This window comes from Marmota monax, unplaced genomic scaffold (assembly GCF_021218885.2).
Source record: "Marmota monax isolate L192 unplaced genomic scaffold, Marmota_monax_Labrador192_F-V1.1 WCK01_AAM20220418_F8-fsc00092, whole genome shotgun sequence".
Classification (NCBI taxonomy): domain Eukaryota; kingdom Metazoa; phylum Chordata; class Mammalia; order Rodentia; family Sciuridae; genus Marmota; species Marmota monax.
In genome coordinates this window covers 1,625,907-1,634,898 of record NW_026692583.1, presented here as the reverse complement: position 1 = coordinate 1,634,898, position 8,992 = coordinate 1,625,907, and the positions used below count along the sequence as shown (strand labels likewise).

The window sequence follows — 8,992 nt, the reverse complement described above, 5'->3', positions numbered from 1 at the left end:
TCAATGAGACGTTGGCCCCCAAAAGCAGGGGGGCTTGGAGCTCAGCATTCTATGGAGAAGAAAGGAAGGAGGGCTGAGTTGACCCCGTGTGCACGAGAGTGCCTGCCACTGTGTGGGGTGTGGGTGAGAGTGTGAGGGGGTGCATGCACGCGAACGCGTGACACTGTGTGAGAATGCTTTGGATGTGGAATGTGTGTGGGGAGGTGCTGACCGTCAGGACGGGAGTGCATGTACGAGTGTGTGGGGGGATATAAGGATGTACTGCAGTGTGTGTGCATGAAGATGAGTCAGTGTGCGTTGGTGTATGAATGACAACGTTTGTGAGTGCCCGTGAGGACACTTGGAGGAAAGGAGAAGACAGCAGAGAGAAAAATCCAAAGTCCCACAGAATCCCCCAACTCAGAGATTCCCTGGGGTGGGGAAAGGGTGGGGCATGGTGAAGGGGAGGAGTCTCAGGGCAGACTGTTGGTTTCCAACCCCATATTGTTTTTTACAGGCGGTGTGACCTGGGGTAGGTCAATACACCTCCCTGAGCCTCAGTTTCCCCATCTTTAATGTAGTGATACGAGAGCACCTAGTTCAGGTTTGCTGTGCGGATGGAAAGAGACAGGGTGGGTGGCCAATCCCTCAGCGTAGGTCTGGGTAGAGGGAAGGATAGGACAAGAGGAGCTGTCACTTGTAGTCACCTCTGGGGTAAAACCTTCCCCGCTCTCAACGCTACACCACGCTGAGCCATGGAGGAAACTTTACGGCAGGATGGGGCCAGTTCCAAAGGACACTTCCTCCCTTTCTCGGCGCCTTAGTTCTCCCCTGAGCGACGCGGCTCTGCAGACCTGGGCCCGCGGGGTGCGCGGCGGGACGGTGGGACCGCGGCGGAGTGTGTGTGTGTGTGCGGTGGTGGGCCTCGCAGAGGTGGGGATGCTGCCCGGAGGACATTAACGTACTTATCTCCCTCTCTGTCGCTCTGCGGAACTCAAACGCAGTCCAGACGTGAGGTGTGGCCTCCGGCAGACCGCGCCCAGTGCCCCGCCCACACACGGCTTAGCCCACCCGGCCCGCTTTGCGATCCCTGCCGGAAGTCGCGAGGGACGGAGCTTTTTCGTGGAGACACTCCAGAGAGCCGCGCCGCTTTTTGAGAGTTCTCGGCAAAGCCCTGGGAGCGCCAGGCAAGGGTGCGGGGTAAATGCTAAACCCGACCTCAGACGCATAGAATCGCTGGCTCCTTAGCTGCGGGCGGAAATGAGGCCGGACCTCACAATCCCTAACTGACCCGGCTGCCTCGCTGGGTGAGGTCAGGCGGTTCTCCAAAGGCGCCTAGAAGAGGGGAGCAGCGTTTAAGTAAAAGGCTTTGTTGTTTTGAGTCCCTGCTTTTCCGCGTTCAGTGAGGCTGTGACACTTCACCTATCTGTAAAGTGGGGTCATTAGTTCGTGCCTCGTAGTGGAGAAATTATGAGACATAACGTGGAGGCCGCGTGCTCTCTGTCGAGGCCGTCGGCTCCACTTCGGCCCGCGAACGTTTCCCCTCACTCCACCTTCTGACCGTTTTCTGGAGAGGATAGTCTTCGTTCTTTTCTGCTCTTGGGAATTAAGGACGGCCCCTTGGTCGCTGTAGCGCACATTTCCCGGGTTGGGGGTGTACCCGGAAGTGCTCCTACGGAAGCCGGCTGGGCTGCGCGGCGTCTCACCATGGCGACGGCGGGGGCCCCGCGGCGATTCTGCCGCTGCGCCTGCTTCTGCTCGGAGAACTTGTACGTGGCGCGCTACGGGCTGCACCTATGCTTCCGTAGCGAGCAGCAGCTGCGCCAGGATTACGGTCCTGTGAGTGTCCTCTGCTGGCTTTCCTGGGAAGCGGGCGGAGGCTGGGGAGAAGCCTTTGGCCCCGAGATGGTTTGGCTTGCCCACGGCACACAGGGAGCCTCACTTAGGAGGAGAATGACTTTCCTCTCCATGCCTCCGTTTCCCTTTCTTAAAGGGGGGGGGGTGATAGCATCTCCTGTTAGTGAGCCGCGTGTGGAGGGAATGAAGAAACATGCGGGTAGAGCGCGCAGGGCAGGCCCTGGCTCAGGATGCTCTCTCGGTGTTGGTGGGAGTAACTGGGAACCCAGCTCTTCTTAACGCGGTCATCGCAGTTCCTTCTCTGAGGGATCCCGTGACGTACGGGCTCTCAACTCCACTTTAAGGAGGGGAAACTGAGACTCAGAGATGTTAAAGGACTTGCACAAAGTCACAAAATCATGTTCACTGGTCTTCCTGCTCCCAGATCCTGCGCAGCCGAGGCTGTGTCAGCACCAAGGACTTCCAACAGCTCTTGGCAGAGGTAACACTCCCCCACTCCCTGCACTGCAGCTTGGCCCCCCCTCTAGATTTGTGTCAGCAGTCTGAGGGGTTTCCCAGCCTCGGCCTGTCAGTCTCCGATCGCTGAAGGACTCCTCAATCCTCTGTACCTGCTTCCTGCTCCCCTCACCCTTACTCCTGCGTTCTGGCACCAGAAGAATAGAAATGGAGAAGTGCCAAGTTGTCTATGTCATGCCCTTCTTAACAGCTTTGTGAGGTAGACACATTTTGGGATGAGAAACTGAGTCTCAAAGAGGGGGGTTGCTTTCCTAAATTCTCACAGAGGATGGAGTTGAGATTACCAGGGCTACTACATCTCTGCCTCTTTTAACACCCCCCCCCCCCAGGCTGAGTTGCTGCTCATCTCCCACCTCCTCCCTCACCTGGGGGTTAGAGTTGGTAGCTTTCTAAGAGAGTCTTTTGCAGCCTCTGTAACACAGGATTTGACTGTGACCATTCCCCTCCCCATAGTGGGCCCAGCTAGTTGAGGGGCCTCCAGGGTCTCTCCTCCCATCCAGCCTAGCAGTCCCTCTTCTAGAAGTCCCTTTCAACTAGTAGTTTGGTATTTGCAATTGACTCAGGAGTATAGGGAGACTTGCCTTCCATCCTGGGCCCCATTCTGGCCTTCATGATCCTCAGTTTCTTCATCTGTACCATGGCTTCAGGGGAATGGGAGGCTCTGTATGATAATTTATCCCTGTGCCACCCCAGCTTCAGCAGGAGGTGGCGCGGCGGCAGAGGCTGGGGCAGGAGTCAGCTGCCAGGAAAGCCCTCATCGCCAGTTCTTACCACCCAGCACGGCCAGAGGTTTACAATTCACTGCAGGTACTAGGCAGGGAAATTGGGAGCTGGTTACTGGAGGGAGGAAGCAACCTTTTCAGGCCTGGGGTGCTGTCTTCCCCATAGCTGTTATGTTCTGCCCCCAGGATGCAGCTCTGGCTCCTGAGTTTCTGTCCGTTGCGGAGTACAGTGCATCCCCAGGTGCAGACCTCCAGGGCCTTCTCCAGCGGCTGCAGACAGTGTCAGGTGAGAGCATGGCATGACTTGGGGGTGGCAGCCTAAGATACCTGGGCAATAGAGACCGGGGTCCTCCCACCTATCATATTTGTTCTCAAAAACCCAACCAGCAGGAACAGGAAGGGCCAGTGAGACCAACCTGCCAGGAGCAGGGCATCTGTATTCATTTGTTCATTCATTCATTGACCAACCTTCCTGGCAAAGGTATAGTTTCAAATGACAGTCTGGCATCAGCTTGACCCCTGGAGAGCTCAGAAAGGGAACCCACAGTTGCTCACAGCACCAGTTAGTGACTTCAGAATGGGGCAAGGCAATGGTCCTGAGAAGTGAAGGATCTCACTATCTCCACTGTACAGATGAGGAAACTGAGGCTGGGGACAGTGAAAAGCCGCGCCCGCTCATGAGAAGATTGAGACCCAAGCCTGTCTGACCTTGCCTCAGAGCTCTAACCTACTATCTGTCTCCCTCCACAGAAGAGAAGCGCATCTACCGGGTGCCTGTATTTACTGCGTCTTTCTGCCAAGCCCTGCTGGAGGAGCTGGAGCACTTTGAGCGGTCAGACATGCCCAAGGGAAGGCCCAACACCATGAACAATTATGGGGTAGGTGAGGCCTGGCCCATGCACCCACCTGAGGAGTCCAGGCAGCTAGGATGGGAGACATATCTGAGGTGCTGCAGGCAAGCTGCCCATCCCTGCCTTCAGAGCAAGATCATGGTAGATAACTGTGACGGTATCAGTTTGCTTTGTCCTTAACAGCAAATCCCTCACCCAGGGAAGCAGGATAAGGCCCCAGCAGTCTTCCTGCTCACCACAGGCATCCTCTTCCAGGTGCTGCTGCATGAGTTGGGCCTGGACGAACCACTGGTGACACCACTGCGGGAGCGCTTCCTGCAGCCATTGATGGCCCTGCTGTACCCAGACTGTGGTGGGGGCCGGCTTGACAGTCACCGCGCCTTTGTGGTCAAATATGCACCAGGCCAGGACCGTGAGCTGGGCTGCCACTATGATAATGCTGAGCTCACTCTCAATGTGGCCCTGGGCAAGGCCTTCTCAGGAGGTGCCCTATACTTTGGAGGCCTCTTCCAGGTGAGTATTTCAGACCCATGGGACAGGATCTGGGTCAGCCATGAGTGCCCAGGCCTGAGATCTGCCATCTGCAGGCACCAGCAGCCCTGACAGAGCCCCTGGAGGTGCAGCATGTGGTGGGCCAGGGTGTCTTGCACCGGGGCGGACAGCTGCATGGCGCCCGGCCGCTAGGCACTGGTGAGCGCTGGAACCTCGTGGTGTGGCTCCGGGCCTCTGCTGTGCGCAACCGCCTCTGTCCCATGTGCTGCCGTGAGCCAGACCTGGTGGACGACGAGGGATTTGGCGACGGCTTCACCCGGGAGGAGCCCACCATGGTGGATGTGTGTGCGCTAACTTGAGCCTGGTTTGGCCCAGTGGTGGTGGGGAGGTGGTGTGGCAAGTGAGGACCTGCCATCTCAGGTTGGAAGGGGCAGAAATAAACTTGCAACCATGGAACTCCTTGGATCAAAAGGTTAGGCCAGCATCTGGGTCATTATTTCCAGAGGTAGGCTGGCTTAGTGCAGGTTTGCTTGAAGCAGAGCTTGATATGGGATTCATGGAGGGTGGATCCTCAGAGGGGAGTAAGGAAGCAGGAGAGGGTACTGAAAGTGTCTTCACAAAGATGTGGTTTCAGGTGACAGTCCAGCATCAGCCTGCTCCTGGGGAGCTCCAGAGCTAGAATTCCCACCAGTTGGCTCCTAGTAACAGTTAGTGGCTCCTGGATGGAGCTGTGAGGCAGGAGTAACTTCCCAGACATCTGCCTCCAGGGGAGGGTGGCTCCCAGTGGCTGCAGGAGGCCTTCAATGAAGAGTTATCAGTGGTGGACAGCACCAATTGCAACCTCTGAATGGGTGTGAAAGGCTTACTTCGGAGAAATCAAGAACAGATTTCTGGAGCCAGACTACCTGGATTCAGATCCTGGCTCTGCCACTTTCCACTCTGTGGCCACGGGTGACCCACTGACCTCTATGCTCTAGGTGCTATTGTGAGAATCCAATGACCTAACACAGATAAAGTGATTTATATCAGCCCTTGGCTGTGTTCGTTATTTTTATTGAAGACCTTATAACTGGGTGGCCCTAAGATTGATGAGTTGTGTACACAGAGCTGTGCTTTTTGGGGGCTACACATCTGAAAACCAAGGTGTTTTCCATATTGAAATCTTAAATTTTTATTTTAGTTGTTAATGGACCTTTTATTTTATTTATTTATAAATAAATAAAATAAAAGGTCCATGCTAGTAAATAAATAAAATAAAAGGTTTTTATTTTAAATAAAATAAATAAAAGGTCATTGAACCCAGTGTCTCAAACACGCTAGGCTAGTGCTCTACCACTGAGCCACAACCCAGTCCCCTCCATGTTGAAATCTTGAATTTTAGCTTCCTCCGGAAGGAGGGAAGACGTGGAAACACGCAGTCCCATTCCCATACTGCAAAAGCCACCTGGAGCGGAGTCTCAGCTGCGTACTTTAGAAAGGCTTGAGTGTCACTCTTTCATTAGGTGTCGTGAACTAACTCTCCGTCCCTTTATGGACACTTGAGTTTGCGACCTCTATATTACTGGGTATATATGTTAGAAAGACAGGGACGTCTCTGCTGGGATCTCACAGTCAGATGGGGTGGACAGGTTCGCAGACCAGCCAGGGAGGAACGTGGCGCGCGGGAAGATGGGGCTTTAGGTAGGTGGGCGATGCGGGTACGGCAACCAAAGCGCAGTCTTGGGAGACGGTGCGGCTGTGGCATAAATAGACGAGAGGCGCCTGAGAGCCCGGGGATTGGCGCCAAGCTGGAGACGTGTCCCAGGGCGGAGCGGCGGGAGTGGGCTCCCTCACCAGCGTGGTCTCTGCAAAGAGATGGGCGCTCCGGAGACGGAACCCGCGGTTTCAGAACTAAAGGCAGCATCGCCTCGCTTCCCACCCGGACAGCCTCCCCGCGCACCGCTCCAGGCCGGAAGTGGTCCGGAAGCCACCGTGCTGCTGCTTCCTTGCGAAGTCGGGGTGTGGAGCTGGCGGTCCCGTCCGATGGGCGGTTGAGGTGAGAAGAGGAGAGCCTCGGGGCCCTCTTTAAGGCGGCGAGGCCGCGAAGGGAGCAGGGAGGAGGATGGGAGCACGCGGGGAAGAACTCGGGACGCCCCTTGCGGTTGAGGAAAGCTGTCGGTTCCCTGGACGCCGCGCTTGGTGCGCAGGTGTGGAGCGTCCGGGCGGGGGCGGGACCTTAAAGGGGCCGACGCGTGGGGTCCCGGAGTCGGCGGAGAAGCCAGGGTCTCCAAAGGGGTGGAGGGGATAGCGCGGGTCCCCGCTGCGGTGCTGGGTATCGGGGGCCCTGAGAACCAGACCCCATTGGAGCCACCCTTGGAGCTCACACTGCTGTCCGGGTCCAGAGAGCCGCGGATTAAACGCGTCTCTTCCCATCGCCAGCCTGCGCCGCTATGGCTCACGTTGGCTCTCGCAAGCGTTCGAGAAGTCGCAGCCGCTCCCGGGGTCGAAGGTCGGAAAAGAGAAGGAAGAAGAGTAGTAGGGACGCCTCGAGGAATTGCTCAGTTTCTGGATCCCAAGGTCGTAAGGCCAGCACCGCCTCAGGGACTGAGGGTGAGGACCCCAGGGACTGGGAAAGGGGGTGCAGCAACTTCTCCGCAGGCAGCTGCAGGCAGCTGGGACTGGCTGTGGAGAAATCGGAATGAGAGCATTCAGGGGTGCAGAGTGGAGACTGGAGAACCCCCAGACAGGGAGGAGACTGGGCCCTGCCCAGCTGGTGAGTGTGGATCTAAGGGTTCACTTAGTGTAGCTATGAGAGGTGGAGCCTGGCCTCCTGCCCATGAGACAGTGTCCTGTGGAGCCCGGAAGGTGCTTCTCCAGGAGAGCACTGATCTCTTCTGGAGAGCCTGGCAGGGAGCGTCTCACTGGACAGACCTGGTCCTACCCAAGGCCAGAGCAAGGGGACCAAAGTTTACTCCTTGCCCTCCTGGCCTTCCAGCCTCACCTTCTCCCTGCATCACAGAGAGAAGCAAGCAAAAGGCCCGGAGGAGACCACGATCCAGCTCCTCCTCCTCTTCTTCCAGTTCTTCTAGCTCCTCTTCTTCCTCCTCGTCCTCCTCCTCTTCCTCCAGTGACGGTCGGAAGAAGCGGGGAAAGCACAAGGACAAGAAGAGGAAGAAGAAGAAGAGGAAAAAGAAGCTGAAGAGGAGGCGCAAAGAGAAGGCCGAGGTGCTCCAGGCCGAAGCTCCGCCTGGCCCCTCGCTGGACCAGTGGCACAGATCCACGGGGGAGGAAGACGATGGCCCAGGTACTGTGCCACCCGTTGTGTAGGAGGGAGAGAACCCCTCCCCAGGTCTGCCCACAGTCTCCTCCCATCTTCCTTTCCAGTCCTGACGGACGAGCAGAAGTCTCGTATTCAGGCCATGAAGCCTATGACCAAGGAGGAGTGGGATGCTCGGCAGAGTGTCATCCGCAAAGTGGTGGACCCCGAGACGGGACGCACCAGGTGGGGGTGCCAGGCACAGGCAGGCCCCGCGTGGTGTACCTGGGAGTTGTGACCCAGAATATGGGCTTTCAGGAGGAGTAGGGTGTGGTTGCAGCTGCTCCAAAAAGGCCAATATGGGAGAAAACTGTCACTTGTGACATATCAGCTGTTCTTCCCCTTTGCCTGGTGTAAGGGTCTCAGTGAGAGACCTTTTTCAAGCAGCTACTGTTGCCCAGACTGGTAGTGCAGGCTGGCAAGGCAGCCTACCTGGGCTCCCTACATCCCAATCCCAAAGGTGGTGGGGGCCGAATTGGCACCCAGGCTCCCCCTGCTCGAGCTGGTGGGGCCTGAGCCCTGGGGACCCGTTGCTGGTTGCTCTGGCATTAGGGGCTCAGCCTGTTTCTTGTTGATGGACATCCTCCCACCCTAGGCTCATTAAGGGAGATGGTGAGGTCTTGGAGGAAATCGTAACCAAAGAGCGACACAGAGAAATCAATAAGGTTGGTGTTGCCCCTTTCCCTGTGGTCTGCCCCCAGCTGTCTCTGATGTCCCACTTCTGTATGTTTTCTTCCCTAGCAAGCCACCCGAGGGGATGGCCTGGCTTTCCAGATGCGAGCTGGGCTGCTTCCCTGAGGGCCCCTGGCCGACTGAGGCCTGTGGACAGTGTCGTGCCATGGCCTGGAGGTTGGCCACAGGGCAGGCAGCAGCAACACTGACCGGTGCTGGTGGCTTTTCACCTGTGGAGCCAGTCCAGCCTCCTCAGGAGCAAGGTTAGAGGTGAGACTTACGGATGCCTCAGTAACCTCTCCTGAAAGAGCAAGGGCAGTGTACCTGATATTAAATGTTCTCTGGTCTTAGACTTCTTGCTCTGTTGCTTTTTGTGGTCAGGGTTGGGGAGATTGGTGTGAACTTCCAGGGGGCATTGGGCTTTAGGAGCTTTGGGGAAAGCTGGGATGTTGGGCCCCAGCCCTCTCTGCCCTGCTGCTCATCTGTCAGCCGATTGCACTACATCTGACTCCATGGCTTAGTCCCAAATCAGTCTTAGCTCTTCAATGGGACCCACTTATGCTTGGGGAGAGACAGCTTCGCTCAGTTCATTTCACAGATCACAACAG

The 8,992-nt window shown here is 56.7% G+C and overlaps 2 protein-coding genes across 5 annotated transcripts; both read left to right on the top strand.

The window, feature by feature from the left end:
- Positions 1-1,637: 1,637 nt before the first annotated feature.
- Positions 1,638-5,447, top strand: Ogfod2 (2-oxoglutarate and iron dependent oxygenase domain containing 2). The gene is made up of 7 exons (XM_046446267.2): positions 1,638-1,818; positions 2,261-2,317; positions 3,046-3,159; positions 3,261-3,360; positions 3,825-3,952; positions 4,181-4,438; positions 4,513-5,447. Exons 1-7 carry the CDS (start codon positions 1,687-1,689, stop codon positions 4,774-4,776), a joined length of 1,053 nt encoding a protein of 350 aa, XP_046302223.1. The 5' UTR covers positions 1,638-1,686; the 3' UTR covers positions 4,777-5,447.
- A 256-nt stretch (positions 5,448-5,703) lies between these two features.
- On the top strand, positions 5,704-8,736 carry Arl6ip4 (ADP ribosylation factor like GTPase 6 interacting protein 4). Of its 4 annotated transcripts, none has more exons than XM_046446271.2 (6): positions 6,319-6,452; positions 6,836-6,973; positions 7,416-7,700; positions 7,781-7,898; positions 8,308-8,377; positions 8,454-8,736. In XM_046446271.2, the coding sequence occupies exons 2-6, from the start codon at positions 6,847-6,849 to the stop codon at positions 8,508-8,510; spliced, it is 657 nt and encodes a 218-aa protein (XP_046302227.1). In that variant the 5' UTR covers positions 6,319-6,452; positions 6,836-6,846; the 3' UTR covers positions 8,511-8,736. The 4 variants fall into 4 exon arrangements, with proteins under 4 accessions (XP_046302224.1, XP_046302227.1, XP_046302226.1 ...); XM_046446270.2 differs by having other exon boundaries at positions 6,836-7,006; XM_046446269.2 differs by having other exon boundaries at positions 6,836-7,006; positions 7,392-7,700.
- The last annotated feature ends 256 nt before the right edge of the window (positions 8,737-8,992 follow it).

Excerpts from the sequence above, each read along its gene's own strand:
- Ogfod2 (XM_046446267.2), top strand. The coding sequence starts at position 1,687 with ATGGCGACGGCGGGGGCCCCGCGGCGATTCTGCCGCTGCGCCTGCTTC. Across the intron at positions 1,819-2,260 it reads TGCGCCAGGATTACGGTCCT|ATCCTGCGCAGCCGAGGCTG; the intron begins GTGAGTGTCCTC and ends TCCTGCTCCCAG. Across the intron at positions 4,439-4,512 it reads ACTTTGGAGGCCTCTTCCAG|GCACCAGCAGCCCTGACAGA; the intron begins GTGAGTATTTCA and ends TGCCATCTGCAG.
- Arl6ip4 (XM_046446268.2), top strand. The coding sequence starts at position 5,989 with ATGTTAGAAAGACAGGGACGTCTCTGCTGGGATCTCACAGTCAGATGG. Across the intron at positions 6,453-7,476 it reads CCGTCCGATGGGCGGTTGAG|TTCTTCTAGCTCCTCTTCTT; the intron begins GTGAGAAGAGGA and ends CTCTTCTTCCAG. Across the intron at positions 7,899-8,307 it reads CCCGAGACGGGACGCACCAG|GCTCATTAAGGGAGATGGTG; the intron begins GTGGGGGTGCCA and ends CTCCCACCCTAG.